This window comes from Hippocampus zosterae, chromosome 15, assembly GCF_025434085.1.
Source record: "Hippocampus zosterae strain Florida chromosome 15, ASM2543408v3, whole genome shotgun sequence".
Taxonomy (NCBI): domain Eukaryota; kingdom Metazoa; phylum Chordata; class Actinopteri; order Syngnathiformes; family Syngnathidae; genus Hippocampus; species Hippocampus zosterae.
In genome coordinates, this window is record NC_067465.1 from 15,217,548 (window position 1) to 15,240,249 (window position 22,702).

The window sequence follows — 22,702 nt, forward strand, 5'->3', positions numbered from 1 at the left end:
ACTTTTCCTAGATTGTCCCCAACTACAGAAAAATTTAAATGTTGTTTTTATTCACATTTCCATGGAAGCTGTACAAAAAAAGTACAAAGGTGGTCTTCGGGGCAAAATGACCCATGAAGCAAATAGGGTTGAAATCAAGGTCACAATGTTATTTACACACCATAGAATGTTTCAGTGTTTTAGTTGTGTCTCAGATCAATTAGTAGAACACGTGAACAAGATGGTAGCAGACATAAACAAGACAAGATAGGTGCCGTTCTCGTAGATGGCAGAACTCTTTTTTTGTGGATTTCAAGGGGCTATAAAGAGAGAGAGTTGTTTAGTTATTATTTATTTCCTGTTTTTTTCTGTGAAGAACTCAGAGAGGGTTATTTAGTTATTATTTATTTCATTAATAGTGTTATTTGTTTCCTGACTTTTTTTTCTGTAAAGAACCTGGAAAGCGTTATTTGGTTATGTGTGGATTTTATTTTTTTTTTCTCAGTATAAATAACACATACCCTGACTGTTCTACTCTGAATAAAAACACTTCATTCAAGCGTGTTGCAAATCATGAAGACCTGCCAAGTGGTACGACAGCATTGTTTTATACATGTCCTTGGCTAGGCTTGGTTTCAAAATCAGTCCTTGGTCATTGGCCTTGGCCTCGGAGGCAACTCCTCGGTCCTTGGCCTTGGCCTCGGAAAATTTCTCAAGTCCTTGGCCTTGGCCTTGCCCCGGATAATTTTCCAAGTCCTTGGCCTTGGCCTTGGAGTCAAGTCCTTGGCCTTGGCCTTGGCCTCGGGTTGCCGGTCCATGGACACAACACTGGTATCTATCTTGTTAAATGGTGGATTTATGATATTTTAGACAATATTTGCAACACAAATACTGGTACATTAAACATTGCCCTCTGTATTTTATTAAATAAGTGATTGATTAAAATTTATTAAATTGGTTGGAAGCAAGAACACTCAAAAAATAAGTGAACTATTTCTCCTTGAAATCAATTTATTTACATACCGATTAAATTATTTTTAATTCTTCAAATTAGATACTTGAAATTATTTTTTTAATTACTTGACCTTATAATTATAAATAATAAAGTAAAAATTCTAAATAATAAAGAAAATATATTTGCAAAATAAACAAGTACAGACAAAAAATAACAATGTAAAAACATTATTTTTTGCAACAACTGGCACAATGAACTCGAATTACATTCATTTGAATTCAGAAAATAACCCGCTGAGTGAGTCATTGGGTGTAAACACAGTCGATCTGACATCAGCATTTCAACATTTTGGCCTCTCATCTTCAAATGACCTGGCCCATCTGTCCATTTCAATTATGTGACCCTTGAGCAGAAACGTTTCCCCACCTGTGCGTTCGATGCTCACTGAGGTAATGTCTCCTGAGATTCTACTGGAACTGGTCTCCTTGTCTCTCCCTCTGTCAGCTGGTGTGCTCCATCATCGCTGGCGTCCTGCACTTCTGCTTCCTGGCAGCCTTCGCCTGGATGTGTCTGGAGGGCGTGCAGCTGTACCTCATGCTAGTGGAGGTGTTCGAGAGCGAGTTCTCCCGCCGCAAGTACTACTATGTGGCCGGTTACCTCTTCCCGGCGGTCGTGGTGGGCATCTCGGCGGCTGTCGACTACCGCAGCTACGGCACGCCGCGAGCGTAAGTTCACCCACCATTCCTGCTGATACACCCCCAGCCCTCCCATCCTACCCTGCCACCCCCTTGGTAATGACAGTGATACCACAAAGTGGAGTGTACCTGTCTGTGGCCCGGCAGCAAATTTACATTTCCACTGGCTAAGAGTAAAGCCGCAACACTAATGAATGTGCCGGCTTGCTACTCTGACCTGCAGGGCTTTTTATTCATTGCACATGGGTAATTGCCGACCTTGTCAGTTAAAAGTTTATGGGCTTCTCTTCTGCTGGCCAGCAAAAAGAAGGAAAAAAAACATGATTTGTAGTACTGCTGTGTTCTATTTTTTTTCCTTTTTGTCTTTGTCGCTCTAGCTTTAACACATATTTGTAGCGAAAGGATGCTCACCGCTTCGTCCCAAAGTCACTCTTCTCCAAAAGTATTGGGACGGTGAGGCCTATTCCATTTGGGTTTGGTAACAAAAGATGAATAGAAGGAAAATAGAAGGCATTTGGATCCTACACTCAGATGGCAAAACAAGGCGGCTTTATGTATATCGGACATTGAAGGCAAGTCAACATGCTTCGCGCAGGCAAAGACGCAAAACCTACAAGCATTTTCAAAAGTACCACATTCAGAAGCAAAGAAGAAAAAACTAAAGTGGCATACTAAAATTACTAATAGAACATACTTTGACAACATTTAAACACGTAAGACTTAAAAAACATTTCAAAGTAAAAAAAAAGAAATCTGAATTCATTAAAAGGCTTTACTGTGAAATGCATTCAAAATGTTTAAAATACCTTAATCAAAGGGTTGGGGGATTTTCGGTGGGGGGGGGTGTAAAACCATTTACACTTGCGGCTGACTAAACCTCTGTTGGTCGCTTATTCCACTTGTTGTGCAGTGTAACGGCTGCTTTGAACTCTGGGATCTACTAATCGACCCAAATCTGCAGAGCTCAGAACCCTTCAGGACCCAAATCATTCAGTAGGTTATAGACCCATGGCAGAATTTCAAATTTGATTTTACAGCTGACTGGGAGCTAGTGTAGAGCCTTTATGACTGGATCAGAATATATTCATTCCAGAGTCAGGTTGCAGGGGCAGCTGCCTAAGCAGGGAAGCCTAGACTTCCTTCTCCCTAGCCACTTCGGCCAGCTCCTCCGGGGGGATCCTAAGGCCTTCCATGGCCAGCTGGGTGACATAGTTTCTCCTCGGTCATCCATGGGGTTTCTTCCCAGTGACTGGTGCCCAGAGCACTTTGCCGTCCTAAACAGGTGCCCAAGCCACCTCATCTACTCTGCTCGCTCTTAAATGTGTCCCGTTACATGCATTATTCAAACAAGAAATTATGCCCCACTTTCTGATTTGTTTTTAACTTGCAAAGACTAATTTGAGAGGTGTTACCACTATGAAAACAAAAGAGCTGTCTGTGGGTGAGAAACTGAATTATAATCCTGTAAAATCCAAAATGGAGTGTTCAGTTCTAAAAACAGCTGATCTGAATTAAATCAGTCCACTCGTGGTATGTTCACATTGAGCTGAACGTAGGCTTGACCACAACAACAAAAAAAATATCAATGTTGCCCCGATATCTGGATTCACCATAGCAACAGAGAGAGAAACGTCAAATTTCTTTCTGCCCCTTGGAATCGAAGGTGCTACTGCGGGTGTGTAGTGACTCTGAAAACACATTCCAAAAACAAAAAGAAAACCTGCTGCGGGAGCGAAGGACAGAGAAGCAGCGTTGGAGCAAAATGAGGCACAAGTTTGAATGCGCTACTATTTGATGCACTAACATGACATTTCACCGCACTTTAAATCATAGCATAGAAATGAAAAGGCATTTGATTGAATAACCTCAGATTTTCTTCTCGGTGCAATCCGACTAAGCGTTTTAAAAATGAAAGACATCATTGAAAGAGTTTCTTCATCCTAATTGACATTTGACCGTTGATTAAGAGCATATTCATTTTGTATTTAACACATCTCTAGTCATTGATTTGTGACCGTCATTTGTGACCGTCATTTACATGAATGAATTTCATTTCCGTTCCACTCATGCCAAGGGAATGACATTTTCTGGAGGAGCATGAGTTGGATATGTGTCCCATTCGCACCGCGTTTGGAAGCTGAAATTACATCCACTGTAATTAGACAAGGGTGTGCGAACTTCTTGGGCTCAAGTGTTAGCTTAGATTTTTAAATGGACAGTTGGGCCCTTTTATAGTCCATCTTGAACGTCGCTCCGTGTGGCCACTTGTTAGCTTGAGACGTAACCTTGTTTGGAGGTGATTTAATGCCGACCCCTTTTTGTCCTTTGCAGGTGCTGGCTGCGGGCGGACAACCACTTCATTTGGAGCTTCATCGGGCCAGTCACTTTTGTAATCGTGGTAAGTTAATGTTTCTTTGAAGAAAAGCTTTGAAAATACAGTACATTATGGATTTTTTTTTTCCTTTGGTAATGCAAGCCATCTCCGGATCAATTTGCATGAAAGCCATGCGGCGCCATTAGCTGCTGCTGACACGAGGACATCAGCGGCATCCACTCGGCCATGAAAAATCCTCCGGAATCAGAAACAATTTACAGGGTTGCGTTAAGGAGGAGGAGGTGGAGGACGGTCTCATCAAGGGTCGTCTCGGGCATGAAGGTCGCTTGCTCAGTGGGAAAACAAAACGGAAGCGGCGAGTGGGTGGGCCATACGACCTTTTGCAGAGGATCATGTTTCATCCACGCTGCCAGATTCACAATTGCGAAGAAATGTTCTTCATTTGAACTAAAGTATTGGAATGGGGTACTGACAAGTCCTTAATTGTCTGGCCGCTGTCCTTTTTAAAATTGATAATTCAAACAATACATAACACTGGCTGTCCACACTCCATTTGGTATATATTGATTCAAGGATATTGTACAGTATGTGTTTACTCGTACTCGTAAAAATGTCCTGGTACTATGACACCGATACCACTTACCCGAGTTCGCAAAAATACAGTTTTCTCAAACTGTGGCCTCAATGCTAATCGATGAAATGTATCAATTCGTCACCGGGTGTGTATACAAAATGAACGCCGCTCTCCACCCTATTTATCTCCTCGGCTTGTTCCTGTCTACTTTTCTACTAGTTAGAAGTGTAAGCAGCACAAAAACATTTCTACTGTTTACAAATATAACATGAAAATTGGGAAGAACTGATACCTCATTTTGCATTGTTTATAACGAAATAGCAGTTATTTCTCCCCACATTCTTGACAATTACTACGTGATGGTACCTTTACTCCGACCTGGCGGGAGGTTGTTGCTGATGTCACTAACAGTTGCTAGCACGAGGAACCAGACTTCCCGCTTTTCAGCAAAATATTTTCAGTGAATGATGACAGGGAGGAAGCACGGATGCGCATCAGTACACAAAATTGCTATGTCCGTCTGTCTGTCTGTGGTTTGTAAATTCATGCGTAACCTCAAAGCGCCATATTGGCAAAGATGCTTATTTTCAGATAAATTTGGCAAGCAAGTAAGGAAGACCCTCAAAGGCGTAATCGCCTCCTCCTGTCCATCTTATCGGATGTTGCGGTTACCGCCTTAAATGCATCATACAGACACAAGTCAACCACAGCGGAACCCCGAGAACTAACCATCCGGAATACGGTGTCCTCGTCTTCCGGTCGTTGACTTTCTCCGCATGCTTGCCTTTTGTTTCACCTGCAAACAACCTTATCCGCTTCACAGCCACAATCCTATAGGAATATATTGGAGGAGATATCTGGGTACTCGAGAGTTCACCTTTGAATAAGAAAATCCGGCGAAGACGGCTTTACTCTACTTCCATTGGAAGAATGTTTTCAATGCACATTTATGGATGCTCGCATTAGGACAATGTCTCTTAAAGGGGAGGCATAGGTTAATAATAGCTTAACAGTAACTTTAAATTATTTCAGTTCAGAATTATACATTAAATATCCGGTAAATACACACACACACACACACACACACACACACACACGCATGCACACATACGCACTGTAAATGCCGACGCAAATTTATTGGGTGGATGTTGATGAACTGATCAATAATAGATTAATGTGCATGTTGAAGGGCCATTTTGCCAGGGTAGAGGGGACGTATACTTCTAGAAAGGTCCCGAATATGAAAACATGTAACTGATGCCAGCCTGAGTTATACCTTCCGTTGCAATTCGGCAAGCCGGCAGCCCTGAGTTTTTATCTCAGCGGTTCGTGCTCTGCGCCCACAAGCCGATGTCACCCGTCCGTGTCAAGTATGATCCCCAAGTTGGCTGTTTTTTATGTTTCCGTAATGTGTAGTCAGGTTTGCTACGCTTTGCAATAGACTTACGCCCGGAACAAAAATTGGGCCCATGTTTCAATCACTTGATGTTTTATTTCGGAAAGGAATGCCCTCAAACTCCTTTAGCTCAGTATAAATTAGCTCACTTCATAAACATTATTGTCCACTATTTGGACCACCGGGTCACACCCACTTGAACTCCATTGCTAACCAAAACAACAGCACGTTGAACAGTCTCTCAGATGAATTTAAGTGTTCATGGAAAGTATGGTATTTTTTATATATTTTTTTAATATATTTATATATTATATAATAATTTTTTTTCGTTTGAGAAATGAATATGAAAGATATTTAAAATAGGAAATAAACAGCTGCAATTTAATAGATCCTCCCTCCATCCATCCTCTCCCCCAAATTAGGGTAAACATCTCCTGCCACTGTAAAAGGGAACACAGTTGGTAGAGTATATTCCTCACACTAGTCGCGTCAGGCAGTTCATCAAGTTTCAAGAAGGCATGCATCGTTTCTTTGACTCCATACGATGTGCTGGAATTCATTTCAAAGGTGTTACGTGAAATTGAAGCCCGTCTCTTTCCATTTCCCCACGCTGGCTAAGAGCCCTCCGGTGCTTCCCGAGACACACATACAGGAATGTTGGAAAACATGACGGAATGAATTGCTTGAAAAATATGGCACCTCACCTTTATTCTTTTCCCCTTAAGTGCTTGTCTGGAGTCTTTCTGATCATTTTCGCTGCGGGTCGTGTATGTGTGCCCGTGCTCCAGATTAAGCACATTGTCGTCTACAGTATGTTGAAGATCAGCACCGCATGAGATCGAGGACTCGCATTAACCTCTTGTTAACCCCCGCCACTGTTGCTCCCCCCTCCCTTAATGATTTGCTGAAGTATTTAATTTTCCGCTAGGTAAAGATTCCACCGGCGCAGAATGGTAGTCATTTTAGCGATTGAGACAAAATAAGATAAGAGCCAGTCGATGAGGGAATCCGACGCCGTTCTAAGTGCATCGTGTTGCAGTCTGACACGTGTTTGTTTTGACAGGTCAACGTCATCTTCCTGGTGGTGACCATGTCCAAGATGGTGAAGCATTCCACCTCCATGAAACCCGACTCATCCAGGCTGGGGGGTATCAGGTGAGGGCCGTCCCTCAGGGAGGATTAGGTGTTGCACAGTCTAAAAACAGACAATGAAAATGTGCTGCTACTGAAACTACCAAGGTATATTTCTATTGAAAATACAGTAGGTACCAGTCAGGAATTACGACCGTTTTATGAGGCCATTGTACAAAGTTGACGTATGGAATGCGGCCTGGCAGGTCTTCTGACTGCCATGGCAGCTCCTGTCAAACTGTGCTATGTGCTGTGACCACAAATATACACAGAACGATGCTGTACAGTTACTTGGAATGCAAGGCACAAAAGTAATGTGGGCACTCAGCTACATGCTGATTCACCAAAGATTTTTTTGTTGTTGTTGTTTTTGTCCGATTGCACGTAGCAGCCTGCTCTGGTCAATTTCTATTACTACCATGGAAGACTTGGCAGGGTCCAAAGCATACCACATCACGTGGTGTGGTCAATGTGATGGCGTGTACGTATTCTGAGGTGTGTACGCGTTAAAATTCAAACCAATGCTCCAAAAGGATGGATGGTGAGTGAAGTAAATCAGGATGAAGTTTGTAAAAGAAGGACAATTAATATCCTTCATTTGACAAGTTGCCCGAATCAAACTAGGGCTCGCTTTGAATTTGATGAAGACCACAGTGAGAGCAAAATAAAAAATAAAAAAGCACGAGCAAGCAGGGACAAACAGAAGCCAATTATTTTCATCAATGAGTTATTGCCTCCAAACTTTAAAAAATGGAACAAAGAAGGAATGCAGATGATAGCAAATGAAACCGTGCCACAAGATGGGCATGTATGACCGCTAACAATGGCAAAGTTAGGATTTTACCTTTCGCATACCACCACCCCGCTGAATTTGAAATCACGCAGAAGCAAAAGAAACCGCTCACAGTCCAAAGTTTAGCACATTTATTGTATATGATGAAAATGCCATCGTGTGTACCATATCTCGATGCTCGGATTCAACTGAGGACCACATAGCTGATAGGAGTGAACTGTCATGCGTGAATTGAAGCTTTTCCGAGGCAAAGAAAATGCGATGGGAAAGTCATTTGTCGGAGTTAAACCCAAGAGAGCATGCAGAGAAACAAGAACGGTAGTATTCTGACAGGTAAATTGTCAGAATACCTGATAGCGCCTGCTCCGCATATTTCAGTGAAACCTCATAACTTCAACCCTCAATCTCGACACAATCAATCGCAAACAATTCCTTCACCTGAGTGTTCTTGACTATCGCAGGTCATATATATAACGGGAGTTATTTGGGTTTCTTGATGACAGCATCACAAGACCTCCGGTGTCTTTTTACGGGAGTTCTCGGAAAACGAGTTCGGCCGCACACATCGTGCATGGAAAAGCTCCAAAGTGATCGTCATTGCAACAAGCCCGGATGATTAATGTCCCAATTTCGCTCATTTTTCACATTTTGCTTTTTATAGATTTCCTAATCAAAGCTTGTTGCGCTCGCATTTGACTCCTCGGCCCCAGCTGTCACATCTCATTAACCGCCTCTAATTTGGGCTCAAACGCAAATCAACCGTGCGTGTACAAAAGTTAAGCGGAAGGTTACATCCTGTGTGATGATGAGCTAAAATGCAGCCCTGTGCACGCAACGGGCTGTCTTTCTCCATCCCGGCTCTCATTTTTCCTGCTAAGGTTTCTCGGAGTCGCGCGCTCTCTCTCTGGGGGCATCTCACTCGTCGATGCTGGATCCATAAGAAGAAGCAGCCGTCATTGAAAGTGACTGCAAAGTGATCGCGTTTCCTCCAGGCGTTTTCTGGAAGCAGCCAAGGCAAAACATGCTAGCATTGCGGTCTCGCAATTCAAAAGCACAATACCTTGTATCATTTGTTATCCGGCGTTCCTCGTAGGCTTGTTATTTTCAAGATCCTACTCTTTGTTTTCAAATCTCTGAATAATCTCGCGCCACCTTACCTCTTTGAGCTCATCCGCCCCTACACACCTGCCCGGCGCCTCAGGTCTGTGGACCAGACTTTGTTAGAAGTACCAAGAACTAAACTGAGGCTCAGAGGGGATCGAGCCTTTTCTGTTGCTGGTCCCTCTCTCTGGAATGACCTCCCACTGAACATTCGGCAAGCCTTCTCGCTGCCCATCTTCAAAGCCCTCCTCAAAACTCACTTGTATTCTTTGGCATTCGACTCAGCATGACTTAGATTTGTTCTTGATTTTACTGTTTGGTGCTTTCTACCGCCTTTATTACCGATTTGTCTTACTGTTTATTGTGCATGTTGAATTGCTCGATGTACAGCAATTTGTATGCAGTGATGGCTGTTTGACAGTGCTCTATAAATACTGTTGACTTGACTTGACTTGACAACACAAAATGATCCCTAAAGATTTTTTTTCCCTCTTCATCAGGTCATGGGTGTTGGGAGCATTTGCCCTGCTTTGTCTCCTGGGCCTGACGTGGTCCTTTGGCCTGTTCTTCCTCAACGAGTCCTCCGTTGTGATGGCGTACCTCTTCACCATCTTTAACACCCTTCAAGGAATGTTCATCTTCATTTTCCACTGCCTCCTGCAGAAGAAAGTAAGGCTTGATCGCAAAGCCCAACTGCTGTTGAGCGTCCGTACGACATTATAATGACGGCCAAACGTTGACGTTATATCAAATTAATTGGTGAGAAAAAGAAGGAAGCCAGGAGCCTTTTTTTTCTGCCCCTGTGAGGAGCATTTGCACGTGGTGATTGGACAAAACACGGGAAAGATTATTTGACACATGTCAATGAAGCGGGAAGAGAAAGGCACCAATAAATGGCATTGGAGCATTTCAGACCATGTAACCGTCACTAAAGTTAATTTTACATTTGTCAGATTGCTCCAACAGCTTTAATACAAGCAGAAATATTTGGCAGATAATTACGATGCATTTCACTGCACTGTCCACTCGTCATCTCACCAATCCCCCCCCCCCCTCCCCCTAAGTCACTGGGCAAAAGAACTCCAATGCTTGAGTGAGACTGTCACAATTGACGCATAACCGCGACGTATACTTATGAAGTGTCGATGGCCAATGTGGCATGCGATTCGCCAGAGCTCAACCCTGCTTCACACCAACGAGTCGCAAATGAGCACCCCTTTGATGACTCAGTCCAGGGCCACAGCTCATCATTTGGATGTCAGAGACAAACGTAGGCCGATCAGGTTCGGCCACCTTGTGAATTCGGAGGCTATTTGATGCGCCAAGCATGCAGTGCGTTGCTTGGTAACCTGGTCAACCCTCCGTGTGCACCGTCTTCTAAGCATTCGGTATTCCGATTAAATTGCTTGAATTGGATTCATTAAATGTGACTGCAAAATCACACGCTCCTTCAAAGGAGATGAGCCGCGTACATCACTGGCAAGGACTTGTGGATCCGCGACACAACTTCATTTCACATTTTCAGTCTGACATATTTTGCAAATGGATCTCAATGGAATTCACATGCCTGATGAAAACTCCACGATCCGGAACTTTGGGCCACCTTGAGACTTCACCGAATCGCACCGCTTTGGTAGCTGTGCACAAATTTCAAAATTTGTGTTAGAAGCCAAGACGGGAGAATCGCCACGCCTTGAAAGTGCACAAGAAAGACGTGCCAGTGCCCCATCGTCATTTGATTGAGTCACACTTTGTTGTGCTGGAAATGACGTTTGAAGTCTGCTAGTCCCGAAAAAACCCCAGACAAACCGGATTCAGGAATGCGGCCATTTGCCATGGTCATTTGATCCCGTCAAAAATTGTCAGGCACAGCTTTTATCCCCAGATAGTTTTCTTTTGTTTTGTTTTTTCCATCCATTGAGTCAGTTGAAGCAGTCAAAATTCTACAGGCACACCTTTGCTCGATCCAACAGGTTAAAGGGATTTTTTTTTGGTTCTTCATTTCCAAAAACTAAGCCATACAAAACTGGATTATTCGGCATAATGGTTTGAATTCATCAAAAATCAACATTTTCACCTTTGTCTGCTCCAATTCTTTCATCTTGTTTTCATTTCCAAAACTACCCCAGCAAAAGCTGCAGAAAGCTTTGCCACAGTCCACCGTGTCATAATGTACTCCCTACATTGTAGATATTTTGTATCAGTCATTTTCCGCTCTTGCTCCTCAAGAGGTGGCATTCAAGGACCTCTCAGCTGTCAGTGACATTTGAAAGAAGATTCAGAACATGCAGCTTTTTGGTGTGTCAGTTTTGTGGCCTGTCCTTTTTCCTGCGTAGGTCCGGAAAGAGTACAGCAAATGCTTCCGACAGTCTCGGTGCCGCGGCGCCCTGCCGCCTGACGGCCCCCACGGATCGGTAAAGACCGCCACGTCTCGGACCACGGCGCGCTACTCTTCTGCTACCCAGGTTGGTAATCGGAGGAAAAAACAAAAAGGCACATGAGTGACATTAGTTTTTTCATTCTGATCGCTCACTTTGATGCGTAGCCATGCCAACATGGCCTCGCAAGTAAAGCAAAGTTGAGAAGCCGGAGCTTACCGCCGTATTCATCCACACTCCCCGCGGCGCTCGCTGGATTGATGGCGCTCAGAGTGAGGCATGTCCACGCAGCGTGAATCATTCATCTCAGCGGCATTAGCGCTTTCAAAAGTCTGGATCCAGGCGCAGATCTCCGAGCACAGACGTACTAAAACTGCACAATAAGACAAAGTGGTCAGGAGATTAAAGAGCCGCAGAGAGTAGGTGTGCGTTGGCAGAGGACGAAGAGAGCTTCTTGTGCATCTTCTTCTACTGTGTCGGAAGTGCTTGGTGTGAAGGGTCTCAGCACGGAATAGGGTGCCGGGGGTAGTGTCTGAGGTGGGGCAGAAAGCGCTTGAGAAGTTTAACAGCTGACAGCGAAATTGGCGCCTCAGAGCTCTTGCCCCAGCATCTAGTAGACCAGTGGGAAAACAAATGTGCTCAACTTGGGCCGCATTTATCTTTTAAAAGGGACACTTGGAGATAAGGTTAAAAAAACAAAACATTGAGGTCAGAATGCGCATGTAAAATGTGTCTGCATTTCATTCTCATTTTTAATTTGATTATTGAACGAGTCAACCAATCTGTAATGTACCGTATTTTCAGCCTTATAAAGCGCTTCAGAGTATAAGGCGCACCATCAATGAATGGCCTATTTTCAAACAGTTTTCGTTTATAGGGTGCACCCATTATAAGGCGCATTAAATACAACCATTGAGTCCTGCGTGCTAGATGCATAATTTTCCCGCGGGACGTGGAGTTCCAAATCAAGAAATTTCTCAGTCAAAACAAAACAAAAAATCTACGGTACATCTTTTTTTTCCAGCAACGATCGCCGTTTGACAATTCCCGCGATTGTTGTATTGATCTCGCGTGACGAGATTTCCGTTCTCGCGAGATGAGATTGGCGAGATCGGCAGACGATTGACAAGTTTGTGTAACGTTAAAACAAGCGTTGCGAACAAGTGTTGCGAAAGTTTATTGTGGAGATATCACAGAGGAAGCAGCAAAAGTTGGAAAGTTTTTTGCGATAATAAGTTGACTTTGAGAAAGCCTTGCATAAGCAGAGTAAAGAGAGGAGAATTTATGAACTCAAAGACTGAATCATGGGATGAAATAAGAAGCTATTTCTCAGCAAATCTTGTATGCCTGAATTATTGAAATTTTTGCAGCATTTGTTTATAAGAAATAAACCTATTATCAATGTATATTGTTGTTGTTTGTCTTATTATCATATCCAATTGAATAAGTAGACCATTTCAGAATTCCAAATTTGGGACTCTCTAAATGCATATGGGACTCATACTTTTCTGATCAGCAAGTCCCTAGCACTCGCATGGCTCAAACTAACATTATCACTGAGAATAGAAGCTACATTGCTGGCTGCGGTTGCATTATGCATACACTAGATGGAGCTATGCTAAAAGGAATAAAATACAATACAGCTTTATTTGTATCGGGCTTTCACAGCTGCAGCTGTAACAAAGAGCTTTACAGAACATTTAAAATACTATGTCCGATATTGGCCCACATATCAGGCGCGTCAGATTATAAAGAGCACTGCCGGCTTTTTAGAAAATTGAATGCATTTAGGTGTGTCTTATAGTGCGAAAAATACGGTATTTTTATCCATTTGTTTGTTTTTGACCAAAACAAAACATCTCACGTATGCGTTGAAAAAGGCAAACAGTGCAAATCTATGAATTAAAAAAAAATTGATCATGGCCGAACAGCAATGGCATGTACACCCACAGTAACCAAACAAGCGATGCACGTGCTGCTCAAAGAACCTATTAACTCTAACCGCCATCTCCATTTTTTGTCGCACGTCATCCAAGTGTGAAAGGGAAAGGGAAAACTGATGTAGACTGAAAGAAACCAGGAAGCTAAATACAAAATACAACTGATCCTCCAATGAGGCACATCTGGACAAGACACGTGTGACCGTAGAAAAATGACAAAGAGCAGGGCGGACGAAAACAGTCGGAGTAAGTCGGAGTCGCTTCCACGTAGTAGTCACCCCGACTTTGTTAAAGCCCTCCTCCAAACACGGTAAATCGAAAAGTGATAGTGGAGGCAAATATTGAGGATTGATACCTGATTGGAGCATTGATATCATGGACTAATTTGGACTTTCCCAAACTTTTGGGAGCCAAAGCATGTATTGTACATGAGAGAAATCTCACAGAGAGAAATCACACCCGCAAAAAATTGCCACAAAATCTTGAATGTGCGAACGGCAACAAGTGGAACTCCAGGTTCGTTGTGCCTTCTGCCATTTTGTGGAATAGTATTTCATTGTTCTGCCTGTCACGAAAGGTTGCTGGAAGAGATAGTTACCCAAAGATACTTTATTTGTCAGAAATGATTGAGTTTTACAAGTGGTTCACTTGAGTTTGCAAATCACTGATTCAGATCCATGTAAATATTTCTTTTGGGAATACCTGCTAAGAGTGCTAAAATCTTTAAATTATCCATTTTTAGATCAGTAGCGTTGACGACGGTAAGCCACAAACGCTCACGGCGACAACCTGTTGATCGGTGTCTCCTTCCGTGTGCACGCAGAGCCGCATCAGGCGCATGTGGAACGACACGGTGAGGAAACAGTCGGAGTCCTCCTTCATCTCGGGAGACATAAACAGCACCTCCACGCTCAACCAGGGTAAGCAAGCGCGCCAGACGTTATTCTCCTTTGAGACGGAGCTCGCTATTTGTCGCTTTCATGGAGGCGGCGGTAAGGAAGGAGACAGACTTTAATGCAATGGGGGTTTTTTTCTTCTCTTAGCATTAAGTGTTCGAAAATAGCGCACAATAGCGTATCACGAAGTCCGGAGCTGCCGCTGTCTCCTGCTGCTGTTGGGATCATCTTTAAAAGAAAAAAAAAGTCGTTCTATTCCAGGCCTGACGGGTAGAAATGGCAGCATTGGTGACAAGAGTGGCCTCTTCTCAATCATCCGCAGCCTGCAGAGCTTGTCAGGAGGAAGGCGGGGAGGGGATGAGTGAGTCAGGCGGAGGTCAGAGCATGTTTTGGGAAGGATCCCGGCACTGCCAAAGCTCCCCGCTGTGCTACTGCAGATTTGGAACGTAATTAGAAATTTCAAGCTCTCTCCCCGCCCCCCCCCCAAAAAAAATTTAAATGCATGCCAGTTGAGAGAAAGAGAGAGCTTGTCGACCTAAATCTAAATGAGCGAGATGACTCGTTATATTATTTCCACAAACAGCATGTGGCGGGTGATAAGAATGCTGTGTTTTGTCTCGCGTCTGGACTGGATGCTTTTCTATGGGGGAATTTGTTTCGCATAAACGCTGCGGATGATCGCGTCGTCAACACATGCCGCGCTAATATTGTTTGAGGGCTTGTTTGCATAATGTCTCGCGAAGGGCAACATCTTTATACCTCCCAAGTGTGGGCTTAATTTCAAACAAGTGTTTGCCGGGGTGCGTCAACTTCAAGCTAAATGCTAAATTGGATTTGTTTGGATTTTTTACAGAATTGTAGCTGCGATCCTGACATAGTGGTGCGCTAACTTTGTTGTTCTGTCATTGTTTATGATGATACAAATGCAGCGTGTTGTACCGGAGACAAATTCATTGTGTGTTCTACATACTTGGCCAATAAATATGGCTTACAAAGTAGGTTGGTAGGCATTTCCTGACTTTTTTTTTTCTTTCCCCTCCCTGAATAGTTTATTTCTCAGATTTTTGTCAGTTTCACGGGTACAATCATTTTTCTCCCCTTGGATGTTGAGTGCCTTCACTTCCGAACCGTTGCATGAACAGTGAGATATCTCTCAGGCTGGGGGAGCTCTCCTGAGTACCAAGCCTTGTGCTGGAATCGCTGACTATAAAAAGGCCAAGAAAATCCTACTAGAACAGCTCAACTTTATTTGGGGTTAATGAGAGAGAGGCACTTGACGTGTTGACAGGTGTGTTTTTGACTGCCATCTAACCTGTGTTTGAATGTGGTTTATTTATTTCTCAGCAGTAACATCCCGGTTAAATAAATAAATGTTGCATTTGAGCAGGGTGTGTAGACTTTTTGGATCGTTTTATTTATTTATTTACATTTGGATGATTTGTGATGCCAACGTTAGCCATGTATCAGCATTGTCAGGGCGTTGAAGGGAGTGCGTACCTTAGAAAGTTTAGGAAAAGGGCGTTCTCTTTGAAATCACTCAGCAAGCTTTGTGTTTAACATGGTTTGTTTGGATTTGGGGGGAGGGGGGGTTGGGGTTTTGATGCGAGCAATAGGGTTGCACCAACTTTGATGGGGTGCTGAAGGCTTTCAACGTTTGTGGAAAGGCTGTTCTTTGTCAAATTAATGTAGCCCAACGTTAAATGGGCTTTGTTCTGATTATTTTGACAGTGGACTAAGACTAACATGATGGTGATGCCGGCCATCGGGGTGCTCCGGTTTTGTCAGGCTGCCCTCTTTCACTTTCCCCTGACTGTCCATCCTGACAATTCTGTGTTTCTCTTTTTCTTCTGTTATTTTAGGCATGACCGGCAACTACCTCCTCACTAACCCCCTCCTCCGCACCCACGACACTAACCCTTATAACAACCTGCTGGCAGAGACGGTGGTGTGCAACACGCCTTCCCCACCGACCTTTCACTCTCCAGGTGTGCGCCTCATGCCTCCGCCACCTGCCTGCGCTTTTTGATTTGTTTGCAAGCGAACATGTTAAGAGGGGTTCGGGAAAAAGTTGAAAATGCCCATTGGCCAGCAGCAAATTTGAATCAGAGATGGCTTCATGTGTGTCTTCACGTTTTTGTGTCATTTATAGCTGATGTGTCAGAACAAATTCCACCTTTTGCTGAACCTGACCCAAAATTCATAAATGATAAATATATTACATATTCTATTATTGTGATGACATGCTCGAAACGAGGGCCAATTTGGAAGCAGCGCAAAAAAATAATCTATCCATTTACATCTAGTTTACTTGCATCTCAGATTTTTTTAAAAATGTTGGCCATTGTAATTGGCGCCTACAGACAGGTGAATTTTTCTACATATTTAATAATATAAAAGAAACAAACAAAAATGTATGTAATATAATATATGTATGCATATATTATATTACAATATTTATTAGGTTCACAATGCATTTTAGATAGTTAAATCACCTCGTATGTTAAATTTTATACATGTAAAAAAAGAAATAATTATAATCCTAATCATTCTTACTCAATATTTTACCAGGAAATATCAGGTAGGCATTTACATAAATTATATAAAGAAAATGTCAAGAAGTATACAATAAAAATAAAGCCTGTACTTTCACAAGAAAATCAAGCAACAAAAACAATATATTAGTTTTCTATTCTTTTATTTTTTTTAATTCTTTTAATTTCTAATTGTACAAAGTATTTGTAATTGCTTCTTTTGTTGTTGTCATTTTGCAATTCTATTTTTGCATCTTGTACGTCAGTTTGTTCCTAATCCACCTGTGATTTAGCCCATGGCACTGAAAAGAAAAGCCGTTTCAGTCTTTATTACGTGTATTGTATCTGTTTCAAATTTGGCGTACATAGAGTTAAGTAATGATGGGAATGTGAAAGATGAAAGCAAAGTCCAGTTTGGTGCTGGGCTAAAGCGCACCACTTTATTTACAATATGTATCTATTTTTTAAACCAAGCCTTTACATGCGGGAATAAGGCACTAACGGTTTAGGCCACCGCTCGTTCGTGGAGCAAAAGAAGAGAGCAAAACGCTCTGAAATCTCATTCAAGATTAAGTGCAATGTTTTCAGCACACATGTTTAGACGACGAGGCTAACAGAAGCTACACATTTAGCATTGTACTTGAGCTAAAGCTAACTTGCTACAGGGGGTACCTTCATAGCATTATTGGGTAGGTTAATTTAAAAAAACAAAACAAAAAAAACGTTTTTGACTGTCAGTGTTGGGCAAGTTACATCCAAAATGTAGTACAGTATATTATAATGCTACTCACGGGTAGTCCCCAGTTGACTGCTGTTTCGAGATTACCAATAGTGACAATGCGTATTTGGTCATTGACCACTTCATTTCCTGTTTTTCATTTGGTTGTTCGATATTATCCCTATCTTTTGTGCCACTGATCATCGGTCAGTGGCGAGAAACACTTTGGAACAGTTATATTTTATTTACTTATGTCTACGGTGACCTAATTCCATGCTGGCACAGCCAAAAGGGAGGTGGAAAAAAAAGCCAATCATAGGGAAGAAAGGACGTGCGTGATGCAGCATGGGCACACGGTCGTAGCCCTCAGATATTCTCCCCATTTGATGATAAAAGAGAATGGAGAAAAAGCAACAGCAGCATGATGAAAGGCCAATCGCGTTACAAATGTGAAGAGTTCAACTTAATACAACCTTAATAGCCGTCCCCTGTTAGGTCATTCAATTGCTGCACAATGAAGACAAAACGCCTTTTAAAAAAAAGCATTGCCAATGTAATACATTGTTCGAAACAACATCATCCAAAATTCATCACATATCGAGTCAGAGAACCTTTGAAAAAAAAAATTTCTCCTTTTGATATGCTTGTATGGGAGTCAATCCTCAAACAGCAGCTGAGCAGATTATTCGTTAAGGGTTCGGTATTTATTTTTACATTGTTTAAATTGTTGTTTTAACTTTTATTTTGGGGGGGTTGAATGTTTAGAATTGTTTTATGGAAACACGTCACCATTCAGAGTTCAGCGAGGAAGTTAATAAGACTTGGATGGACTTGATAATGAGGATTGATCAAAAAGTAACATGACTACATTGTTGAATACCTCAAGTATAACCGAACCCAGTTTTGCTCCCGCTTCCTTTTTAAAAACATACGCTAGCGTGCATACATGCGACCGTATTGTTTAAGCTACCGTACGTTTTACCTATTCACGTCCAATGATAGAAAAATTGGTGTACTGAATTAAATTACGCACATTGTGAAGTTGGAACGGGTGATTTCGATTAAATATTTCTGTCCGCTGTGGCTCAGTCCTGCCTCTAGAGGAACGTTAGCCACATTTACGGCTGTATTTATGACTCGATCAAGAAGCAATCTAACATATGGTGTGCCGTTTTCCTGGAACCCAAATGACGGATTCCCAAGTCGCGGCGGGAGACATGAGCTTCTTTTCACATTTGGTCTGCTATAATCGTTACATTTAACGCCTTGGGGATGAAAGCGGGGCAGGGGGGAGTCAGATCGTCATGTCTTATGAGTTTATTAATACGAAGTAATGTTCGGCAGATGTTACTCCTTGTGCCATACAAGCATCGCAAACATCTTGGATAAATTTCACTTTGGATTGATTCACAGAGTGCAGCTGTGACGGAGTCCACTCGGGTTCTGTTCCCATCTTTCCCAGCCACCCTCCGCCACCCCGCTCAGCTGCAAAACTCCCATCTCAGACACGACCTGTCTGTGCATAAACACGGCAAATTTCAAAGGATGTGTCCGATAATCACCTAACCTCTTCTCACTCCTGTGCTCATTTTTTTTTCCTTGTCTTTAGAAAAAATCTCTTTCATGTTCACCAGCTGTCATCCGTTCGTATTTTTGTGAGGTTTATTTCATTTTATTCCACGGAGCGAGCCGCCACTAAAATGTCAGCTCGCCGCCTCATAAAATCCTCTCGTGAAATCAAAGTACATCAAATGAGAGCGAGCATATGAAGGTTAGCGCCAGTGCTCGGGAAAACAACAGCGGCAACAAACAAAACACTCAAGCTGCCTTCTCAAGGTCAGAAAAAAAGGGCTGCAAGGGTTTCTGTGTGTACGTGTGTGCGTGTGTGTGTGTGTCTGTGTGTGTATCAGTAAAACGGCTCACTGAACAGTTGTTACCTTCACGCATATGTAAAATGAAACTTCACTCAAAGCACTTGTAGCAAAGCACAACTTCTTTTGTAGCATTGATTGTTATTCATGAATGGAAGTCTATTCTTTTTTTTTCTCATCCCGTGTCATTTTATCCATCCATCCATCCATTTTCTGAGCCTCTTTATCCTCACAAGGGTCGCGGGGGGCGCTGGAGCCTAGCCCAGCTGTCTTAGGGCACTAGGCGGGTCACACCCTGAACCGCTTGCCAGCCATACAACCATACGCGCTCACACTCACACCGATGGACAATTTTAGAGCATTCAATCAGCCTGCCATGCATGTTTTTGGAATATAGGAGGGCCGCCTGTGTCATTTTATTTTACTATGTATATAATAATTGGTAGTGATAGGCGGAACGGTGGTCGACTGGTTCGGCCTCACAGTGCAGAGGTGAAGGGTTCAATTCTGGCTCCGGCCTTTCTGTGTGGAGTTTGCATGTTCTCCCCGTGCCTGCGTGGGTTTTCTCCGGGTGTTCCGGTTTCCTCCCACATTCCAAAAACATGCATGGCAGGTCGATTGAAAGATCTAAATCAGGGGTGTCAAACATTTTTGTCGTGGGCTACATTGTAGTTCCCATTTCCTTTGGAGGGTCGGTATGACTGAAACTATATAAAGAAATCAAGAAGAATGATTTAGTCCACTATTGTATAAGTTAACTCATAGGTAGTTTGGTGACAAGAAAATGCTTGCAGTATCTCTCTTGTTTATTACAAATGAGAAGTTGAAATTTTGGTCCAGATTTTAGCGAAAATCCATGGAAGTTGACATGTTTGATTTGCTTTCACAGGCCACATAAAATGATGTGGCGGGCCAGATCTGTTCCCCGGGGCTTGCGTTTCACACCAGTGCTCTAAATTGTCCCTTGTGTCATTGTGAACGTGAATGGTTGTTCGTCTTCTGTGTGTGCCCTGCGATTGGCTGGCAACCATTTCAGGGTGTCCCTCGCCCGCTGCCCGAAGACGGCTGGGACAGGCTCCAGTACTTGACCCTTGCAAGGATATAAGCGGATTAGAAAATGATAAAACAATCGTATATTTTATCATGTATAAGATAATGTTTATTTCGCACAAAAAGAAATCTACTGTGTAAAGGACTTTTTTTTTTTTCAATTCAAGCCACCATCCTCGATCTCTTCGAACATGGCAAAGTAAACACATTTTTAAAAAACTGTGAAGTAAAAAGAAGTTTATTTTGTTTTAAATCAGACGTTGATATCCAGTCGTGTATCAACGAGCTATGGCGTGAACAATGTTATTCCACCATACAAAATACCAAATTATTTTATTTTATTACTTTAATATACATACAAAATTATTTTCCCTTCATTCAAAAGGTGACTATATAAAACAAAATAAAAAGATTGCTACAGTGGCAAATACTGGACTGCTATTTCTAATGTTACATGACAGCCGGTTCCTCTATTGCGATGTCCAAATGACAGCCCACTACTGTATGCTGCAGAAATCTGCAGCACGAAAAGCTCTCAAAATGCTTACATTTGACATTGGAAAAGGCGAATGAACTCGTGTGTGTGCGTGCGCACGTGTCTTATAAAATAAAAAAAAGCGAGGAAAAAGTCAGGTGTCAATCAAAAGTAAGGGTTGGGAGCTTGGTATCGTTGAAGCTAGCAGACGTTTGCTTGCCGCTGAGCTTTTTTTCCTTCACCTGCTGAGTCCAGGATTCAGTCGTCCTTGCTTTTGTCCTCCTTCAAAAGTGTCCAACACACACACACACACACACACTCACACGCACACACACACACACGCAAACACACGCACACACAAATCTGAACAAAGCATTCTGTTATCTTTCTTTCCAAGGACGCAAGCCGACTGAATCCGTAGCATTTTCTTTCCTCTTGACCTGCTTTTATTGTGTTTCATTTTGAGCTTTTTTGTCTTGTTTGTTGGTTTCTGCTGCAATTTTGAAAACGAGTGTCTTTGTTTTCCCACTTTTTTTGCACATCAGCTGTGCTTAGGGTAGATAGCCTGAGCAGACACACTTGATGTGAGTGGTGGCGAAGTGAGTCATTGCACCGTGCCTGTGTGTATAGGTGTGTAAGCGTGTAGATGTGTGTGTGTGTGTGTGTGTGTGTGTCGTAACGTGCCTGTGTGTTTCTTGGGGGCGGGGGGGGTACAGAGGTGGCAGGCCATCTGTGTTCCACGTCGCTCCTTCTTTTTTCCCCCCCCAACTTCTTTTAAAGGCTGCAATGTTTTATTCATTGTTCATGTTCAACCCGCTTGTGCTTTTTGTCGTTCTGTGTCTGTGGCTGCTTTTGTGTGCCGCCGTGTTGTTCACATGCTGCTGCTCATGCTCGACTGTATGTATGATCCTTTTGGTCTCATCGCGTCTTGCCATCTCTCCACATGACGTAAATATTGTTCAGGATCAATTCTTAGCCCGCGTCCACAAACACATGGGTATTAGATTTTTATTTTTTTTAATGATACACTTTCATATTTTGTTGTGTATTTTATTGTATTATACTGTATGTTATTGTATGTATCATTGAATTGGATCTATTTTAATGTTTTTTATTTTGTTGGCTTTTTTTAATATAACTTGAATGTCACTTAAACTTTTTGTACATTTTTACTTTCATTTTATATGTACATACATTTACATACGTAAATATACTGTAAATACCTACACAGGGGTGCACAAGCACTGCGCCAGTGCCCAAGAGTACTTTGAATTGAACGCGATGCTCCAGTTAAAGCAGGGGTGTCAAACTCATTTTTGTAGTTAGGGTTTCCATCTCCACATATTACATCTACAATGCACAACAAATTGGTGGATAACTAGTTTTGAAATCAGAAGTCAAGAATAATGGTTAGTTCATCCATTGATTCCGTTTATGTAATGACTTAGTAATGAGGTCATGCTTGCGATATCTCCATGTAATGATGGATTACATCTGACAATTTTAAAATGTGGTTCAGACTTTAGCAAGCATCATGGAAAAGTTGACATGCTTGATTTGCTCTCGCGGGCCACACAAAGTGATATGGCAGGCCAGACCTGGCCCCTGGACCTTGAGTTTGACACCTGTGAGTTAAAGCCTGCCACCACACTTTTGCGATCGGCCTCACTTCGAAGTCAAGTCAGCCGCCTCAACGATTGCTTCCGGGGGCCATCTTCAACTTGTTTCATTCTATTTATTTATTTTTACTCACGTCACAAAGTACAGTAGTGCTTTTCAAAAAAAAAATACCCTTGTGTTTGTGGGCGTTGCATTTGATTGGCTGCAGCCATAGGAGTCTTTATAAAAGGAAGAGAACAAGTGTCCTGAGCAATATCAAGTCCA

At 42.5% G+C, this 22,702-nt stretch overlaps 4 protein-coding genes across 17 annotated transcripts in view; 2 read left to right on the plus strand and 2 right to left on the minus strand.

The window, feature by feature from the left end:
• The window catches only part of LOC127616701 (ankyrin repeat domain-containing protein 13C-like), a 237,609-nt gene that overhangs the window by 194,975 nt on the left and 19,932 nt on the right, over nucleotides 1-22,702 (minus strand). The gene's annotated exons all lie outside the window — the stretch shown is intronic.
• LOC127616656 (adhesion G protein-coupled receptor L2-like) overlaps nucleotides 1-22,702 on the plus strand; it is a 136,988-nt gene that overhangs the window by 110,982 nt on the left and 3,304 nt on the right. For 4 of the 11 annotated variants that reach the window (XM_052088374.1, XM_052088368.1, XM_052088369.1 and 1 more), the window contains 7 exons: nucleotides 1,439-1,659; nucleotides 3,961-4,027; nucleotides 6,998-7,089; nucleotides 9,460-9,628; nucleotides 11,296-11,424; nucleotides 14,101-14,197; nucleotides 16,033-16,158. In XM_052088374.1, coding sequence (XP_051944334.1) covers nucleotides 1,439-1,659; nucleotides 3,961-4,027; nucleotides 6,998-7,089; nucleotides 9,460-9,628; nucleotides 11,296-11,424; nucleotides 14,101-14,197; nucleotides 16,033-16,158 — 901 coding nt within the window. Of the gene's footprint in view, nucleotides 1-1,438; nucleotides 1,660-3,960; nucleotides 4,028-6,997; nucleotides 7,090-9,459; nucleotides 9,629-11,295; nucleotides 11,425-14,100; nucleotides 14,198-16,032; nucleotides 16,159-18,835; nucleotides 19,872-21,363; nucleotides 21,418-22,702 lie in introns of those variants that run through there. The other 7 variants (XM_052088370.1, XM_052088371.1, XM_052088378.1 and 4 more) reach the window with 4 other exon arrangements.
• Nucleotides 1-22,702, minus strand: part of snap47 (synaptosome associated protein 47) — a 415,166-nt gene that overhangs the window by 90,283 nt on the left and 302,181 nt on the right. The window lies entirely within an intron of this gene.
• prkacbb (protein kinase, cAMP-dependent, catalytic, beta b) overlaps nucleotides 1-22,702 on the plus strand; it is a 185,637-nt gene that overhangs the window by 84,381 nt on the left and 78,554 nt on the right. The window lies entirely within an intron of this gene.